This window comes from Paroedura picta, chromosome 17 (assembly GCF_049243985.1).
Source record: "Paroedura picta isolate Pp20150507F chromosome 17, Ppicta_v3.0, whole genome shotgun sequence".
Taxonomy (NCBI): domain Eukaryota; kingdom Metazoa; phylum Chordata; class Lepidosauria; order Squamata; family Gekkonidae; genus Paroedura; species Paroedura picta.
The window spans coordinates 350,846-371,318 of NC_135385.1; the positions used below are offsets into that span (position 1 = coordinate 350,846).

At 45.5% G+C, this 20,473-nt stretch overlaps 1 protein-coding gene across 10 annotated transcripts in view; it reads right to left on the reverse strand.

Annotated features, from left to right (window-relative positions):
* LOC143827083 (acyl-coenzyme A synthetase ACSM5, mitochondrial-like) overlaps positions 1 to 20,473 on the reverse strand; it is a 35,901-nt gene continuing 15,428 nt past the window's right edge. For all 10 annotated transcript variants that reach the window (XM_077316310.1, XM_077316308.1, XM_077316304.1 and 7 more), the window contains 10 exons: positions 19,305 to 19,448; positions 18,228 to 18,384; positions 13,279 to 13,358; positions 12,090 to 12,213; positions 11,245 to 11,325; positions 8,213 to 8,314; positions 6,327 to 6,454; positions 4,859 to 4,958; positions 3,591 to 3,710; positions 1 to 1,951 (listed from right to left, as the gene is read on the reverse strand). In XM_077316310.1, coding sequence (XP_077172425.1) covers positions 1,865 to 1,951; positions 3,591 to 3,710; positions 4,859 to 4,958; positions 6,327 to 6,454; positions 8,213 to 8,314; positions 11,245 to 11,325; positions 12,090 to 12,213; positions 13,279 to 13,358; positions 18,228 to 18,384; positions 19,305 to 19,448 — 1,123 coding nt within the window. In that variant the 3' untranslated portion in view covers positions 1 to 1,864. The remainder of the gene's footprint in view (positions 1,952 to 3,590; positions 3,711 to 4,858; positions 4,959 to 6,326; positions 6,455 to 8,212; positions 8,315 to 11,244; positions 11,326 to 12,089; positions 12,214 to 13,278; positions 13,359 to 18,227; positions 18,385 to 19,304; positions 19,449 to 20,473) is intronic.

The window sequence follows — 20,473 nt, forward strand, 5'->3', positions numbered from 1 at the left end:
GATTTATTTAAAAAAAAAAAAACAAGATTTGAACCAGATCTTTTGCACAGCACAGAGTTAAGCAAAAGGGGAGAAAGAAATTGGATGAAACGCAGTCCTTCGGTCCCTCTGCTAAAACATACCCTATCTGGTGTTAAGTACATTCGCTCAAGAGGTTTCCAAAGTTTCATTCAGTTGACACCCCACCCTCAGCCAGAAGTCCAAGATGGCTGCTCACCTCTTCTCCCAAGAGCAGGCTTTTCCCTTGATGGTCAGCTGGCGAAAATACTCTCTTCCTCCCGGGATCAGCATCCTATAAACATTCCTGTCCCCTCCCACAGGAAGCCCCTCCCCCCTCCAGGTACCTGCTCACTGGCCAGGCTAATTAACATTTGAAAAGGGAGGAAGGGTACGAGCCAAGCGGCCCCTCCCTTTCTCCCCAGCCCAGAGGGAAAAATGTGTCCTTTCCATAGAATCACAGAATCATAGAACCATAGAGTTGGAAGGGGCCATGAAGGCCATCTAGTCCAACCCCCTGCTCAACGCAGGATCAGACCAAAGCATCCTTAAGCATTTCCACACCACAACCTCATCCTGCAGCCTCAAACAGTGCACCCCCACCCTGTTCTAAGTGTCCTCCCTGACTCTATGGCAAAGTATTTCGGTGACATATCATTTGGATTTGCATTTTTAAAGAGTTGAGTTTTTCGTCCGTTCTCGCCTCTTTGGGTGCAGACCTGAATTGCCCCGTCACTTGCCTTGCAGCAAAGGAATCACCCGAAAGCTGGTTTTCTTAAAGCAGGGACTAACAGGGTCTAATTCAGGGCTGCCAAATGCGGAAATGCGAATAATCGGGTTTGTCCCCGCGCTCACCATCCAGCATTATTTCGGAATGCCCCTTTCCTTGTCTCCCTCCCTTCGTTCCGAAAAATCTGCCTTTTTTAAAAAAGGGGGGGTGATTGTGTTACAACTCTGTTTCTAATTTTTTTCAAAAAAGCACTCTTGCACAGCAATGTTATGATGTTATAATGTTATAACGCATTTTTTTTTAAAGAATTACATTTGGGACAGTTTGGGGGGAAGGGGGGAGGTGATCAAGGGCGCAGGATTTTGGGATTAAGGGGCGCAAAGAAAACAAAGATGCAAGCAGGCCCCGTTTGGCAAAGGGGAAGGGAGAAAAGCATGATGGGAGGTTGCCTCCTTCGGACTCAGGGCAGGAAGCGTGTTACGAATTTCAGCCTGAGAATAAGGGGAGGAAAGGCCAAATGTGGAAAGGCCGGTCGACTCGCAGCATCCAAAGGAAATCCAAACCGAGGCTCAAACAAGGTCAGTCTCCTGGTGCAGAAACGGTGCAAGTGTCCTCCGACCCCCTCTTTGTCCATGTGAAGAAGTGATCGGTTCATGAACTCATTCCCTTCCTCCATCACCGAATCCCATCTTGTGCTTTCAAAAGCATCTTGGCACTCAGCTTCTGAGCTCTTCTGTGGGAAGCAATTGCCTAGGGACGGATTACAGCACATGATGAGCATTTGCCTTGGAGTCAATAGTAGTCAATAGCCTTGGAGTCACAGAGTCTACCAGGAGCTGTGTCCATCCTGTGTCCGTATTTCGAAGATGGGATGTATTCCAAACCCTGCTTGCAATTTCCTTTTTGGTTTCTTGTTCGCCTACGAGGGCATCTTCTTCTTGAAGCACATTCGTTACACTGTCGGGGAGGCTGGCATCATTTTAGGATCCTGTGCAGAAACGGTGGGGTCTCATCCCGTGGTTCCCCAGGACATCTTTGGGATATCAGAACCAGAAACTGGAAAACTCCACCGCAACCAAGGACACAGAGGGATTAAGGAGAGTGGGAGGTTCTTCGTATGCTGATGTCCAGCCGAAGCTAGACTTTTCTCCATTCCTTGATCCTTAATATGTTTCTTTGGATTTTCCCAGCAATTGTTTTGGGCAGCTCTTTGACAAACTCCACCTGCATTGGTAAAGTTAAAGTTTAGCTCTTTTTTATTTACACCAATGTAAAGTTTCTTTTGCTTCTAGCAGGACCCCTTAAAAATGGTTTCTAATCAGTGATAGGGAGGATTTCAGATACCGTGTCTCACTTGTTTCAACCTGGGGTCCCTCCCCCCATTTGTGTCAATTCCTTCCTCGTGCAAATTGAACCTATTTTGGGGGACATATTCTGTTCAGTTACTTTGAATCTGCCTTATAAAATATTGCCAGCAGTATACAGGGGTCAAAAATGCATAAGATGCTTGAATCAGCTTTGGGCTGATCCTGCATTGAGCAGGGGGTTGGACTAGATGGCCTCTATGGCCCCTTCCAACTCTATGATTCTGTCATTCTAATCTGTTCTTTATCAAGCTAAATGCAAGGGCAAACATAAGTTTTTTTAAAGATGTGAAACTGAAATAGAGCAAATTAAAAACTGTACGGTGAAGGGGATGCAGATTCTAAACCGCAACATCTCAATTGATGTTTGGGAACAGCTTTGGGGGGGGGGATCTAAAAGTTACAAAATGCCAAATGTTAAGATGAATCTAGTAAACAGGAGACCTCCAGATGAATTTCAAAGTCAGTGGCATTTTTATTTGGACTGCATTAACAAGTAGGCTAGTAAATTGTACTAGATTAGAGGAAGAACTGAAGGGAAGAATTTGTAATATCTCTTCTAATGTATTTACTGTTTCGGTTTATGTTCATATACTATTCAGTGAGCCTCCTGTGGCGCAGAGTGGTAAGGCAGCAGACATGCAGTCTGAAGCTCTGCCTACGAGGTTGGGAGTTCAATCCCAGCAGCCGGCTCAAGGTTGACTCAGCCTTCCATCCTTTCGAGGTCGGTAAAATGAGTACCCAGCTTGCTGCTGGGGGGTAAACGGTCATGACTGGGGAAGGCACTGGCAAACCACCCCGTATTGAGTCTGCCATGAAAACGCTGGAGGGCGTCACCCCAAGGGTCAGACATGACTCGGTGCTTGCACAGGGGTTACCTTTACCTTTTACTATTCAATATTTAGAATCATTGATTAAGCTATTTTGCAGCAAAGGCTTTTGATGGCTTTAAAAGGGGCTCAGACAAGATAAAGGAGGGCTGGTCCTTTGGGGGCTCTTAGCTGTAGTGACCATATGTGTTCAGAAACAGAAGAGTATATATCTTAAGCCTGTGAAGGCTTAAGGGGTGGCAGGTTACTGGGGATGAGCGAGAGGGTTGTGAGTGTCCTGCACAGTGCAGGGGGTTGGACTAGATGACCCAGGAGGTCCCTTCCAATTCTAGGATTCTAAGATTCTAAATTCCGTCTAAACATCCGGAAGAAGTTCCTGACAGTCAGAGCGGTTTCTCAGTGGAACAGGCTTCCTCGGGAGGTGGTGGGTTCTCCACCTTTGGAAGTTTTTAAACAGAAGCTGTAGAGCCATCTGATGGAGAGGCTGATTCTGTGAAGGCTCAAGGGGCTGGCAGGTGACAGTGGATGAGCGATTGGGATGTGAGTGTCCTGCGTAGTGCAGGGGGTTGGACTAGATGACTCACGAGGTCCCTTCCAACTCTATGATTCTATGATTTGGATGCTAGCTGCTGTGAGGTAGTGCCACAATCGTGCCAGGAAGATACTTGCCTTTCTGGGGTATTTGTAGGGAGCGGTAACTCTTTTCACGTGATCCTGAAGCTCCCGGGTTAATTTCTCCGGATCATGGGACAGAAAAGCATGAGACAAAACAACAAAAGCTTTCACCACCTGCATGATGGGAAAAAGAGGCATTGATGACGTAGAGCAGGGGTAGTCAAACTGCGGCCCTCCAGAGGTCCATGGACTACAATTCCCAGGAGCCCCCTGCCAGCAATCGCTGGCAGGGGGCTCCTGGGAATTGTAGTCCATGGCGATCTGACATAGAGGAAGTAGAACCTGAACCAGAAAGGTGGCCTCTTCTTTGCAGTCTTCACTGCAAAAGCCAAATGGCTTAGCCCCTTTGGGATGATACAAGGCGCAACATGCAGACGGGAATCTCCCCTGTGGTTTTCTAAAGAAATAAACCTTCTCCCTCCTTGTAGTCTGGTCATTGAGAAAAAAGGACTGGCCAGCCTGGGTGGCATGTAAGTTTCCTCTAGCCATAAGGACTAGAATTTTTTTTTAAGAGAGAAATTCAGGGGCTGAATTTTGTGCCGGATACCACTGGGCTGTATGCTACTATCTATTCTGCTCAATCTTACCCAGTTCCTTTCCTCATTGCAACCCCGGTCTCATCTGGCATTTATTCATGTACTTCTTATAATCCCCTGTATAGCCTTTTTCATGATCAGAAGGGGGTCTCCTGGTGGGAAACAACTGGACGCTTGCTGGAGGTGGTCAGTGATGCAGGGAGTGTACCCATCTCCCTCCCTCCCTCCGTCCATCCGTCAGTCCCTCCCTCCCTCCCTCCATCCATCCATCCACCCACCCTCCCATCCATCCTTCCATCCATCCATCCATCCATCTATCTACCCATCCACCCACCCACCCACCCATCCATCTATCTACCCATCCACCCACCCACCCACCCACCCACCCACCCGTCCATCCATCCATCCATCCATCCATCCATCCATCCATCCATCCATCCATCCATCCATCCATCCATCCATCCATCCATCCATCCATCCATCCATCCATCCATCCATCCATCCATCCATCTATCTATCTATCTATCTATCTATCTATCTATCTATCTATCTATCTAATTTACCCTCCAGCCTGGCATTTCTAGCTGTGATAATTTCCCTGGCCAGGAAAGTACCCAAAACGCAGAACCACTTTTTGCTGCCGTGATAGGCCAGGGTTTGTTGCTCTTTCCCAATCCGGTACTTGGTGTATTCTGAGATTGCAGAACCATCCCCATGTCCCGTTACCTCTCCTCGGATGGGATCTGGGCTGCTGACAACCGCTGACTCAGCCACGGCAGGGTGTTCTATCAAAGCACTTTCCACTTCGAAGGGGCCAATGCGATACCTAAGAAGGAAGGTGTATATTCTGCACAGGCGTTGTGCAAATCAGCCCTCCTAACAAGTCCGTTTGGTGATTCCATATCTGCTGAGATGACAGCAATAGCTGCAGAGCTAGGGGACTCCTCAAGAATGCCGAAAACCTAGTTGGCAAATTGAAATGAAAAGAGCCCTTAAAGTCACCCAGTAGGTACCAAGGCCCATTCTGCATGGTGGTGGCCACACTGGGCCTTGCATCTAATGCATTGGTGCAGAGCTGCGTGCTCCACAGCATTCTGTGTCCCCATGGGGGCCAGAATCGCTCCAGCGCCAAGACACAGGATGTCCCACTGAAATGTGTCCCCCTGGGAAACACAGCGGTGGCAGAATGGTTCCACTGCACGGGGTGGGTGGTGGGAGTTTAACATTGTAGGAACATAAAACAGAATGCCCCTGTCCACCTAACAGTGCAAAGGGCATTTTCTGCCCCCTTTGGGCTCCACTGCTTTGCAACAGGCCCCACTGGCCCTTGCAGCGGCTATGGGAATTCGGATTCTCCCTTAGTCCCAACCCGCAGCAGGCCCGGGAAGGGGCCTGCCCAGCGGCTGCATCGTGTAGAAGTGGGGATCAGCCCCTCTTCCGTATGGCCTCCCCCTTGGCCATTTCCACTGATGCAAAATCGGCCCAAGTGTGCTTGTGCCCACTACAATTTATAGTTGAGCATCCGTTAAAGCTGCAGGGAGGAATAGTCGGGGAAGTTTTGGGATGCTTGTGACTTGGAGCAAGGAGACTGCTGAGGATATGTCTTAGGGGAGCAGAAAACAGCAGCATTTAGACCAGTAGTAGTTTAAGGATTTGGAGGGACCACAGCAGCAGAGCCAGTTTAAAGATTCACAGGGCCATAGCAGAATATAATTGCAGTGGGACCAGACAGACAGTGGGGCCCCACAGTGGTGTCTTTCTGCGTGGTGTTAAAGAAGGAAACTTGGGGAGGAGGGAGTCTATGGCCATGATCCAAGAGGGGGGAGGCATTGTGCCGGTCCCTGGAAGCATGGGGCCTACACGGGCAACATGGATAAACTGGTCCTGATTTAGACCTTGCTGAATTCAGCAGGTTCATCTAATCCACTGTCCTGTCTCCCACAATGGCCAGCCAGCAGAGAAGCACAGGGGCTAAAGCCTCTGCCTGTTGATTTCTAGCCATTGGCCACTTGTAAACATGGAAGTTCAATTCTCCAGAAGTGCAAAAATGTTTGCAGCATTGTGCTACAGGGACGTTTCTTAATCAATGATCGCAATCCCCAAGATTCCTCATGGGCTCCCAACTTGAAGCTGCGTAAAAGGCAAATGCCTCTTGCTACTGAATCTAGAAAAGTCCACCAGAAGAGGACCTTACCCAGCAGAATTGATGATGTCATCCGACCTTCCGAGGAACCAAAAGTAACCTTCTTCATCCATGATCCCTCTGTCTCCAGTGATGTAAAAGCTTCCCCGCTCGCTGGCTGCTGTTTTCTCAGGATTATCCTGGCAAGAAAAAGAACCACGATGGTGCAGAATTATACAAAGGTGACTTCACCCAGTTTGTAAACAGTGCTTCAAAGTGAACAGAAAGACACCCTAGGGGTAGACCACATGCCTCCCATGCAGGTGGTCACCGTATCCAATGCCTGGCGTCTCCAGTTAAAGCAGGTATTCAAAGAGACTTGGGTCTGTTCTGCACTGGGCTTTTTATCCTCTATCAGCTCAATTATAAAGAGCAAACTGTACACGATCCAATTTCCACTTTGCTATGAACTGGGTTAATTATTCCTTCTGCAACTTCCAGGCTCCACTCTAGAGTGACATCACCATGTTCCTGGGATATCTGAGAGCAGATATTATCCAGTTAACTGGAGAAAATCACACCAAAAGCCCATTCTTCCTCCATGCAGTTATTTGGGATTTTCTCCCCCCCCCCCAGCCTGGAGGCACCATCATTCTTCCTAGAGGCTTCCACCTCCACTTAACGCCTCCCCCTCTTGCTCTCAACAAGCTACCTGGTGCTCCTTCAGAGATTCCCTTCCCCCAACTTGCTCTGGCTGTAGAATCAGGGGACAAAAGGCAGGAAATAAAGCCCTCTCCAGCCACCTGGAGCTTCATACAATTCTCGCTTCTCTCCCCCACCCGGCACTCTAGCTAAAAGGTGCCTACAGGGGCTGGCATGTGGCTGCCCCCACCCCTGGAAGTGCAGAAGAAACCGTCGTAGTAAAAACTGTTTTGAGTTGGGGAAAAGGGAAGGATAAAGATCTGTTGCAAGATCTGTTCAGGTCGATTAGATTTCTGCAGGATCAACAGCGGAAATAAAGTGTGAGTGCAGAAAGTGCCCACCTCTGCTAGACTATTTCCACACTAGCGATATTGTTCGGATTTGCATTTTTAAAGGGTCAGCTTTCTGCACTAAAATTTGCTTCTTCAGGTGCAGTCCCAAATTGCCCCCTCACTTGCCCTGCAGCAAAGGGATTTCCAGAAAACTGGATATCATCTTTTCAAGCAGGGTCTAACTGGGTCTGATTTGGGGCTGCCCTCTGTGGAAGTGCAGGCAATTGGGTATTCCCCTGCGCCCACCATTTTGAGTCGTTTGGGAATGCCCCTTTCCTCATCACTGTCCTCCCTCCCCCTCCCTCCCTCCGTTCTGAAAAATCTGCCTGTTTTAGAAGGGTTTCCCCCCCCCCCCCGCTTTACAATATGATTTCTAATTTTATTTTTAAAAGCAGGCTTGCAGTCTTACACAGCAGCGTCATAATGTTATAACCTTATAAAGTTATAACAGGGTTTTAAAACTACATTTCGGAGGGAAGGAGGAAAGTGAATGGTAGGATTAAGGGGCACAACGAAAACAAAGGCGTTTTTGAAAACGGTAAGGGAGCAAAGCATGATGGGAAGCTGCCTTTGTCAGACTCGGTGCAGAAAGCATGTTATGAATTACAGCCTGGGAAATAAGAGGAGGAAAGCACAGATGCAGAAAGATTAGAGTCGAAATCAATGTTCTTAGAATGGCGTAAATCGATAATGCTTGTGAGTTTTGAAATCAGAATGTTGATTCTTATAGCTGGAATGTTTTCAAATTTTATACTATTTGAGTTATCAATGATTCTTTTATGTTCTTTGTGAGTGCCAGGTGTTTTTATGTGTAATTTGACTACTGGTCTAGGGCCGTAATACTAAAGACAAGACAAGAATGGTGTAAACCTTCATCAGATTGCACTGTGCACTGAACTGCTCGAATGATCACCCAATAATTACCAAATACTGTGAAAAGCAACAAAACGGCCTCTTGGGATGGATTTGGACAGCGATGTCCCCTTCTTCTCCTGGGGGCAGAATGTTGCCCTGGTCATCTACAACCTGGGGAAATTAAAGCATGTTATTTTTCACTGACTCATGTTGAGGAATTAACATTCATTGTAGAATCAAAATCAATAATGAACACAGAGGGACGATGATGCAGTTCTTAATGGTAGTTGTGAATTTCCTGCATCCTGCAAGGGGCTGGACTCGATCCTGGAGGTACTTTCGCTGTTTTTAACCTTTGCAGAATGCAGGGAAGAGCCTCTTGTGGCGCAGAGTGGTAAGGCAGCAGACATGCAGTCTGAGGCTCTGACCATGAGGCTGGGAGTTCGATCCCAGCAGCCGGCTCAAGGTGGACTCAGCCTTCCCTCCTTCCGAGGTCGGTAAAATGAGTCCCCAGCTTGCTTGCTGGGGGGTAAACGGTCATGACTGGGGAAGGCACTGGCAAACCACCCCGTATTGAGTCTGCCATGAAAACGCTGGAGGGCGTCACCCCAAGGGTCAGACATGACCTGGTGCTTTACCTTTACCTTTAGAATGCAGGAAAGAAACACTGGTCAACAGGGAAAACAAGTTCACTCCCTGCAGACTTCCTTGTGTGGTTCAATCCACACCCCTGCCTTTTGTGGGCACCCTGTTAGCCTGGCAAGAGCCCCCATAATAGAAGGCAATTTTCGTGAAGGCACCTCCCTTGCACTGTGCAGGCTGATGCACACAGAGATCGGACTGACATTTTCTTGGTATGAAAAATCACTGGATTCACTTCTTGGACTAGGACAGGAGTAGTCAAATTGCGGCCCTCCAGATGTCCATGGACTACAATTCCCATGAGCCCCTGCCAGCGTTCGCTGGCAGGGGCTCATGGGAATTGTAGTCCATGGACATCTGGAGGGCCATAGTGTGACTACCCCTGGGCTAGAATCTCCACCTTGTCTAGAGTTGCTAGAACAAGACGGGAAAATTCCCTTCTCCTCCATTTCCTCTAGGCCAGTCCAAAAGACTTAAGCCTAAATGGGCAGTTATGGGGGGGCACAATAGGACCACTGCCCCTCCCACCCACAGCCGTCAGACGGTCACTAGGAAAGGAATAGCCCTTCAGGAACTAACCGTCTCTCTTTTGTGTTTACCAAGTCCTGTCTTCGCACGTCAAACTGTTCAGTGTAACTGCTGAGTAGCAACACCCCATGCCCCCATGCGCAGGGAAGGGCAGGCTGATACCTGCTTGATAGTGGGGCTAATCCCTGCTTCTGCATGACACCAGTGCCACCTTGGCCTCCTCCCAGCCCTGGCCCGATTTGGGGCCTCTGATGGCCCGTGGCAAGGGACCGCTGATTTTTCCTTGTTCCTTTACTTGCCATCAGAGGCCCAGCCAGGCCAGGCCCGGGCATATGGGCCAGGCCTCCAAGGCCCAACTCTTACCCCCAGTGTCCTGCAGGGGCACAAAATATCCAGTTTGGCTTTGCAGTGCTGCAGGACTGAACGGGGCATTTTTACGCCCCTCCCCATGATGGCGGGCTAGCAGCATGCCGCTATCCCACCATCCTGTGGGTGGGACCCCCGCATCCCCCCACCCTCCCCCACTGCTGCCACCACTGAGAGATGGTGGCACCTTCCTGCCCAAGAGTTGTGCGTGCGCATGTAAAATTTCAGGGTGGACCGTGTGCGCAGGGGGATTATCTCCCCTGTGCGTACGAAGGAAGCGGTGCCCTGCCCGGCCACTTGAAATCAGCGGCATCCCAGCATGGCTGCCGTCATGCATAATCAGTCATTGTGCTTCCCAGAGCCCTTGCACAGGGCCATTAAGAAGATTCTACTGACACATTCATCAGATTAGATGTGCTTCGTGTCTTCAGCCTCCAACCAGCCTAGGGATTGTCCATTTTTGAGACACGCTTCACCTGACTGTGAGGTATACTCCAGACAGCCCATTTCAGTTACATCACAGTTCAATCCACCTGTCAGGTACACCTAGGGCTCTTGGCCAGTCACCATAGACCTGCATCACACAATACTGCTCCACAGGCTGGTCCATGGGCTGGCCGTGGGAATTTCAAACAGTATATCAACCTGCACAAAGTCCAAAAGTGCATTTTGGTCTCGAGCCCAGATTGACCACCCAGATGTTAAGCTGGAGCAAGCATCTGCCCCTTGATCTCTCTCTCTCTCTCTCTCTCTCTCTCTCTCTCTCTCTGCTGGACAGGTGGTATGCTTTTCCTGCCCCCAAATTAATTCCTCTATCTTGGATGCTATCATCTTATTTCTCTCTGAATGACACTATGTGTGTATAATAAAATCAGAGTCCGGTAGCACCTTTGAGACCAGCAAAGATTTATTCAGGATGTGAGCTTTCGAGTGCAGGTACTCTTCCTCAGAAAGCTTCCTCGAAATTTCACACCCTGAATAAATCTTTGTTGGTCTTAAAGGTGCGACTGGACTGTGGCTTTATTGTGCTGCTTCAGCCCAACACGGCTACCCATTTGAATCTACTGTGTTATTTTATTTATTATTTATTATTTATTATTTATTATTTATTATTTATTATTATTATTATTATTATTATTATTATTATTATTATTATTTTTAGATTTATTTCCCGCCTCTCCCGGCAGGCTCGAGGCGGGTCACAACAACTAACCCCATTAAAATTCCCATTCAAACATCAATCTACTAACATGACATAATCTACTGATTTTGGAATTAGTTTAAACGGTTTAGGATTCCCTTTTAAATAAAAATCTATTTGTAGTCAGAATTAATCTGCACAAGTTCCTGGTAGACACAGGTGGTAGAATCTCCCTGTTATCGGGCTTTTGGTCCTGTCACTTTAAAGGTTAATTCAGCCATCCCAATTTGTGACAGGCCATTTTCGGTAACAGCCCGTTTATCACACGAGTTGAAATTTGGCCGGAAACAAGGAAGGCCCAGGGCAAAGACACCCCTTGCTGCTCGACTTCACTGAAAACCATCTGGAAAATTCCTCCTTGTACCTGAACGTTATATGGCGGGGATGCCTTTCCCATTGAGCCCGATTTTATTTTCACCCCCTTGACGTTGGTGCATATTGCGACCTGTAAGAGAGAACCACAGAACAAAACTGGGCTGGGGTTCATTTTGTCTCTGTGTCATGGCTGCATGGGCAGGGAGCACGATGACATCAGTTCATGCGGGGTATAGACATGCACGTGTGCATCAGGAAGACGTGCCAAAAATTTAAATTTCTTAAACATTTATACATTTCTTTAAAATTTCTTAAACATTTCTTAAACATATATGGTCATGTTGGCCTGCTCCCCCCTTCCCCAAATGGCCACTGATAGGCCTGGAGGGGTGGGGAGGGCCTTTCAAAATGTTCAAAAATATATCAAAATTCACTCCCACCCGCAGGGGAAACCCTTCCAGGGCTTGTCTACAAAACCCCAGCTGAGCAAGCGTCTGCTACAGCCCTGCTCACCTGCACAGGTGGAGCAGGAAGATTCTGGTCACATTCCCTCTTCCTCACCAATTTCCCACCACTTTGGGGAGGCTGGAATGGGGGCAGGCAGCCCACTTCCCACATAAACAGAGCCCAGAGTGCCTCCTTTACATGCAGGGGGGGGTGGCTGCAGTTGCTTCTGCCCATGCGCCACCCTCATGATGAGGGCAAAGGACACATGTGATCATAGGAGGCAGAGCACGCTCCGTGCGTGACTGATCCAAGGTCCGTGGGTTGCTGTTTGACAAATGCCAGGACTTTGTCACATGTCAACTCAATGATGCGCAGCCTGCCCCAGCCCGTGAGGCCACAGAGTGACTATCCGAAAACCCAGTCCTGGGAGAGCAAGGGCAGGCATACCATTTCTGTTTGGCCGTAGCCTTCATAGATCTCCAGCCCAGTCTTGGCTTTCCAGTGGTTCCTCACTTCAGGGTTGAGAGGTTCTCCTCCAGTCACGCAGTGCTGCAGGCTCTTGAACCTGTAGCTGGAGAGGGAAAGGGGACAATGAGTAACCCCAGATCACCACAGGACCAAACAGAAGGTTGGATGGGCGCGCGGGGGGGGGGGTCTCTTGGATCAACCCTATTAAATGTCATCAACCACACTGGAAAGTTTTCGGTGTGGCCACCCCCTGAATTTCCACTGTCCTTTAATGGTATCGTTGTTATTATGTCAATGTTATTGTTGTTATCGCTATAAATGGAGTTACCTGTATCGTTTCTTGTTTGAGCCTTTGGGGAGGGCGATGATAGATAGATAGATAGATAGATAGATAGATAGATAGATAGATAGATAGATAGATAGATAGATAGATAGATAGATTTGTATTTTGCATTAGATAGATAGATTTGTATTTTGCATTAGATAGACAGATAGATTTGTATTTTGCATTAGATAGACAGACAGACGGACGGACGGACGGATACCACTTTTGTTAGCCTCTTTCCTGCCTTGAAAACCCTATGGGGTCACCATAAGGCAGATGTAACCCCCCCCCCCCCTGCCTGAACCACTCACAATCTGCCTAAGTTCACAAATGCATAATTGAGACACCCCACTAGGCTCCCAGCTCCTTTTCTGAGCTGCTATATAAGCTCTTAGGAGCTTCAGGAGGCCTATTCTGTCCCCTACTGGAGGGGTAGTCAACCTGTGGTCCTCCAGATGTTCGTGGACTACAATTCCCATAAGCCCCTGCCAGCAAACGCTGGCAGGGGCTCATGGGAATTGTAGTCCATGAACATCTGGAGGACCACAGGTTGACTACCCCTACTGCACCCCCACACCCCTGTAAAGCTGCTGGAAAATCCAGTGAGCTGTAACACCTGGCTCCAGGTGGCATATTTACCAAATCTCCATTCCCATACTGAGTTTTGGCTCCCTTTCATTTCCCCCCCTCCTCATTTATCCAAAACAAAATAGTATATCGACTGGAAAAGAAGGTAAGCCTGACTGATTGCCCTGCACGTAAAAATGTTCTATTACAAAGTTATTAAAACAAAACAAAACTACTGGACATTATGGTACCTTGTACAAAAACGCAAGGCAGTACCTGTCGATATCGTGCTGCACTAACATGCAGTATGCAGTCGGAGCTGTGCAGAAGGTGGTGATCGGGTACCTCGACAGGGTCTACATGAGGGGAAGGAAAATATAATGCTGGGAATGGAAACTGAGACCGTCCGCACAAACACATCAAGCTGCTTTGGGGTCTGAAATGTATAGATATGTACCGAGTGAGCAACACATGGAGAAGGTTTTATGGGACTGTTTACTGGGAAGGTTCGATGGGAAAGATGGTTGCATTGGGAATGGCCAACGCTTTAAACAAATAGTGATGCTCAGCAAGACCCGGATTTTGCAAAGCCTTGACGACCTTGGAAGGGTTTCCCGATTGAGTGGAAGTTCATTTTTAGATATTGGGATTTATATTTATATATTGGAATCTGGATGGTCCATGCATGTGCGATTTGGTTCGGGTAGTCTGTAAATTACCCGAATCAATGTCGATTCGGACACTTTTTGGACTAGCCCAGTTTGAATCGACCTTTCCCTGAAGGTAAACTGCCCAAGTCAGCCTAGGCTGAATTGCCAAACCACAATTTGGGTGTGATTTGGCCGGGTGGAGTACGGGCAGTTTAAAGGGACCAAACTTTTTCTATTCTATTCTATTCTATTCTATTCTATTCCTATTCCTATTCCTATTCCTATTCCTATTCCTATTCTATTCTATTCTATTCTATTCTATTCTATTCTATTCTATTCTATTCCTATTCCTATTCCTATTCTATTCCTATTCTATTCTATTCTATTCTATTCTATTCCTATTCTATTCTATTCTATTCTATTCTATTCCTATTCTATTCTATTCTATTCTATTCCTATTCCTATTCCTATTCTATTCTATTCTATTCTATTCTATTCTATTCTATTCTATTCTATTCCTATTCCTATTCTATTCTATTCCTATTCCTATTCTATTCTATTCTATTCTATTCTATTCTATTCTATTCTATTCTATTCTATTCTATTCCTATTCTATTCTATTCTATTCTATTCCTATTCTATTCCTATTCCTATTCCTATTCCTATTCCTATTCTATTCTATTCTATTCTATTCTATTCTATTCCTATTCCTATTCCTATTCCTATTCCTATTCCTATTCCTATTCTATTCTATTCTATTCTATTCTATTCTATTCTATTCTATTCTATTCTATTCTATTCCTATTCCTATTCCTATTCCTATTCCTATTCCTATTCCTATTCCTATTCCTATTCTATTCTATTCTATTCTATTCTATTCTATTCTATTCTATTCCTATTCTATTCTATTCTATTCTATTCTATTCTATTCCTATTCTATTCCTATTCTATTCTATTCTATTCCTATTCCTATTCCTATTCCTATTCTATTCTATTCTATTCTATTCCTATTCCTATTCCTATTCCTATTCTATTCTATTCTATTCTATTCTATTCTATTCTATTCTATTCTATTCTATTCTATTCCTATTCTATTCCTATTCTATTCTATTCTATTCTATTCTATTCTATTCCTATTCTATTCTATTCTATTCCTATTCCTATTCCTATTCTATTCTATTCTATTCTATTCCTATTCCTATTCCTATTCCTATTCCTATTCTATTCTATTCCTATTCCTATTCCTATTCCTATTCCTATTCCTATTCTATTCTATTCTATTCTATTCTATTCTATTCTATTCTATTCTATTCTATTCTATTCTATTCTATTCCTATTCCTATTCCTATTCTATTCCTATTCTATTCCTATTCTATTCCTATTCTATTTTATTCCTATTCCTATTCCTATTCCTATTCCTATTCCTATTCCTATTCCTATTCTTATTCCTATTCTATTCTATTCTATTCTATTCTATTCTATTCTATTCTATTCTATTCTATTCCTATTCCTATTCCTATTCCTATTCCTATTCCTATTCCTATTCTATTCTATTCTATTCTATTCTATTCCTATTCTATTCCTATTCTATTCTATTCTATTCTATTCTATTCTATTCTATTCTATTCTATTCCTATTCTATTCTATTCCTATTCCTATTCTATTCTATTCTATTCCTATTCCTATTCCTATTCCTATTCCTATTCCTATTCTATTCTATTCTATTCTATTCTATTCCTATTCCTATTCCTATTCCTATTCCTATTCCTATTCTATTCTATTCTATTCTATTCTATTCTATTCTATTCTATTCTATTCTATTCTATTCTATTCTATTCCTATTCCTATTCTATTCCTATTCTATTCCTATTCTATTCCTATTCTATTTTATTCCTATTCCTATTCCTATTCCTATTCCTATTCCTATTCCTATTCTTATTCCTATTCTATTCTATTCTATTCTATTCTATTCTATTCTATTCTATTCTATTCTATTCCTATTCCTATTCCTATTCCTATTCCTATTCTATTCTATTCTATTCTATTCTATTCTATTCTATTCTATTCTATTCTATTCTATTCTATTCTATTCCTATTCCTATTCCTATTCTATTCCTATTCTATTCCTATTCTATTCCTATTCTATTTTATTCCTATTCCTATTCCTATTCCTATTCCTATTCCTATTCCTATTCCTATTCCTATTCTTATTCCTATTCTATTCTATTCTATTCTATTCTATTCTATTCTATTCTATTCTATTCCTATTCCTATTCCTATTCCTATTCCTATTCTATTCTATTCTATTCTATTCTATTCTATTCTATTCCTATTCCTATTCCTATTCCTATTCTATTCTATTCTATTCTATTCTATTCCTATTCCTATTCCTATTCCTATTCTATTCCTATTCTATTCCTATTCTATTCCTATTCTATTTTATTCCTATTCCTATTCCTATTCCTATTCCTATTCCTATTCCTATTCCTATTCCTATTCTTATTCTATTCTATTCTATTCTATTCTATTCTATTCCTATTCCTATTCTATTCTATTCTATTCTATTCTATTCTATTCTATTCTATTCTATTCTATTCTATTCTATTCTATTCTATTCCTATTCCTATTCCTATTCCTATTCCTATTCCTATTCTATTCTATTCTATTCTATTCTATTCTATTCCTATTCCTATTCCTATTCCTATTCCTATTCCTATTCTATTCTATTCTATTCTATTCTATTCTATTCTATTCTATTCTATTCTATTCTATTCTATTCTATCCAAGTTTGCAAAAGAACAGAGAATCTTTTTTTTTGAGGGGGTCATTGGAAACAACGGAGGCCAGATGGGGGCCTGTAGAATTGGACCCCATGGTCCAATCTTTTCAAAACTTGGGGGCTCTTTTGAGCAGAGGCTCCTGTAGCCATGCTGCAAATTTAGTGCCTCTGCCTCAAACTCCTGCCCCCCCCCCATCAAATAGAAATTTTTCCATTGATGCTGATGGTGCCATTTTGTTTAATGGTGCTAAATCATTTAGCATTTGCCCAAATTGAATCAGTTGAATCTGAGCCAGGAAAGAGTGCTTCGGATTCAATCTGAATTTATTCAGGCCCAATCCAGAATGGTCCGATTCTTCCCTTTTGCACACGTCTAGTGCATGGCCCAAATCCTGTGTCTCCCTTAAGGTTACTAGTTGCCCCCAGCGCAGTCATTCTGTATCAGGTTCTTGGCTGCAGTGTGAGTGGGATTGTGATAATGTCCTATCTTACAGGGGTTGTGGGTTTAGAGCACATGTGAAGCGTTTTGAACACTGACAGAACAGCCCAAATTGTAAGGCTGTCGTGGTCTCTCATGGATAGATTCAAATGGGTCGCCGTGTTGGTCTGAAGTAGCACAATAAAACCAGAGTCCAGTTTGAATCGACCTTTAAGACCAACAAAGATTTATTCAAGGCGTGAGCATCAATGGACAAATCTCTGTTTCCATCTATTTGATGGTATTGGGGGGGAGGCAGGAGTTTGAGGTAGAGGCACTAAATTTGCAGCATGGCTGCTGGGTCTGAGGAAGAGTGCTTGCCCTCGAAAGCTCACGCCTTGAATAAATCTTTGCTGGTCTTAAAGGTGCCACTGGACTCAGATTTTATGGTCTCTCATGCACACCTGTGACTTCAGAAGACTTCCGTTTTTGGAAGCAAATGTCTGTGCTGTTGAAACTTGCCTTCCCTGGGTCTCCTGCGCTGTGAACAGGGACTACTTGTATGTATTTTGCAGCTTTTGTGCTACATGCACTCAGGGGAAGTGGCTCATGTGGACAAATAGGTACAGTCCTACTCCTGCTTTGATCACACTTGTAATATGCGTCCAGATATCTGCTGTACAAAATGTTTGGATTCACTGCCGTGTTTGTAGATTTTTCTATGTAAGCCAAACAGGAATTAGGCCTCAAACATGATAATTCCTCGTCTCATAGAATCATAGAGTTGGAAGGGGCCATTCAGGCCATCTAGTCCAACCCCCTGCTCAACGCAGGATCAGCCCTAAGCATCCTAAAGCATCCAAGAAAAGTGTGTCTCCAACCTTTGCTTGAAGACTGCCAGTGAGGGGGAGCTCACCACCTCCTTAGGCAGCCTATTCCACTGCTGAACTACTCTGACTGTGAAAATTTTTTTTCTGCTATCTAGCCTATATCGTTGTACTTGAAGTTTAAACCCATTACTGCGTGTCCTCTCCTCTGCAGCCAGCAGAAACAGCCTCCTGCCCTCCTCCAAGTGACAACCTTTCAAATACTTAAAGAGGGCTATCATGTCCCCTCTCACCCTCCTTTTCTCCAGGCTGAACATTCCCAAGTCCCTCAACCTATCTTCACAGGGCTTGGTCCCTTGGCCCCAGATCATCTTCGTCGCTCTCCTCTGTACCCTTTCAATTTTATCCACGTCCTTCTTGAAGTGAGGCCTCCAGAACTGCACACAGTACTCCAGGGGTGGCCTGACCAGTGCCATATACAATGGGACTATGACATCTTGTGTCTCCATCTGCTCTGTCTCTGCACTTCCACACCCTTTGTTTATTCTTACATTCAGTATGACACTGGGTTCAAATTGTGGCAAGTGATGCACAAAGACACACGCTCCATTTATCCAGGGTGCAAAGACACTGCTCCAGGCCGACTTGACCCACCCTGTATCAGATGTGTTCCAGAAGATGGACGAAGGGGTCAGATTAATCCAGTGTCTGTGGCAAGAAAAAGATATCGGGAGTCAATCGCTGAGGCAGGGAAGCCAAAGACTCTGGAATGGGCCTCTGAGAAAACAGGCTGGATAGGAATAGAATCATAGAATCATGGAGTTGGAAGGGACCTTGCGGGTCATCTAGTCCAACCCCCTGCTCAACGCAGGATCAGCCCGAAGCATCCTAAAGCATCCAAAAAAAATGTGTATCCAACCTTTGCTTGAAGACTTCCAGTGAGGGGGAGCTCACCACCTCCTTAGGCAGCTGATTCCACTGCTGAACTACTCTGACTGTGAACATTTTCCTGATATCTAGCCTGTATCATTGTTTTCCTGATACCTAGCCTATATCATTGTAGTTTAAACCCATTACTGCGTGTCCTCTCCTCTGCAACCAATGGGAACAGCATCCTGCCCTCCTCCAAGTGACAACCTTTCAAATACTTAAAGAGGGCTATCATGTCCCCTCTCAACCTCCTTTTCTCCAGGCTGAACATTCCCAAGTCCCTCAACCTATCTTCATAGGGCTTGGTCCCTTGGCCCCAGATCATCTCCGTCGCTCTCCTCTGTACCCTTTCAATTTTATCTACATTCTCCTTGAAGTGAGGCCTCCAGAACTGCACACAGTACTCCAGGTGTGGTCTGACCAGTGCCGCATACAATGGGACTATGACATGTTGTCATACACTATGTAGACAGATGTATTCATTGAGCGTCAAGTCACTGAACTGCCGATAAGTAAACCTTGTTCTATAGAATCATAGAATCACAGAATCATAGAGCTGGAAGGGGCCACACAGGCCATCTAGTCCAACCCCCTGCTCAACGCAGGATCAGCCCTAAGCATCCTAAAGCAATAAATCAATCCAGAAGCCATTGTGCATGCCCATCTCATGCGCTGCTGTGGGGGCGAGTGGTGTTTACCTGCCACTGGCTGCAAACCCGATGCCGTAACTGCTGTGCGAATGCTCGACCATTTTGGGTGCCCCTGTGCTTCCACTCGTGAAGTAGATGAGCATGGGTTCCCCGCTCTTCGTTTTGACGCAGTCGTGCTCGGCAGGTGCCGATCTTAAAAAACAAGCACATGTATGAATTGCCAGGTATTTCTCATCGGTTACCTTGGTGAGATTATAACGGGTCTCTCTCTCTCTCTCTCTCTCTCTCTGTGTTCTCCTCTGTTTTGTAAACTGCCTTGTATTTGTTTTGAGACTGTGGAGGAGAAATATGGTGCACCTGGGCTTGGAATCTCAGACATTTTAAGACTGGCCCCAACTTATTTCATTTAACTTCTCCATGCGCCCTCTTGCTCAGCTGGTATGGAGGTCTGGGCTGGGTGGCCACCAATACACAGATGACACCCAGCTCTTCCTCCTGATGGAGAATGGCTCCGATTCTCCCCCAGAAATCTGAGCCAGATGCCTGGAAGAAGTGACAAAATGGCTCAAGCAGAGTCATCTGAAGCTCAACCCTACAAAGACGGGGGTCCTGTGGCTGGGGAGGAAGGGACCAAGGGAGGAAGTGCGCCTACCCAACCTGGACGGAGTGCATCTAACAACATCCCACTCTGCCAGAAACCTGGGGGTGATCCTTGATGCCTCCCTCTCCATGGAGGGGCAGGTCACCAGAGTACAGCGGCTGGCCTTCTACCATCTCCGCCAAGCCAAGCTACTAGCGCCCTACCTGGCCCCGGAACACGTAGCCACAGTGATCCACGCGACGGTCACCTCTAGACTGGACTTTTGTAACTCGCTCTACGCAGGCCTGCCCTTAGCCCTGACCCGGAAACTGCAATTGGTGCAGAACGCAGCGGCCAGGATTCTCACCAACACACCGTGGAGATCTCACATCCGGCCTGTACTTCAACAACTCCGCTGGCTCCCAATTGAATTCCGGATCAGGCTTAAGGTTTTGGTTCTTACCTTCAAGGCTATATGCAGTCTGGGCCCAGTGTACCTGAGAGACCGTCTCTCCGCCTACACCCCCCAAAAGAGCATTACGCTCCCCCACTGCCAACTGGCTGGTGATCCCTGGCCCCAAACAAGCACGTCAGTCCTCAACGAGGGCCAGAGCTTGTTCCATCCTGGCCCCCACCT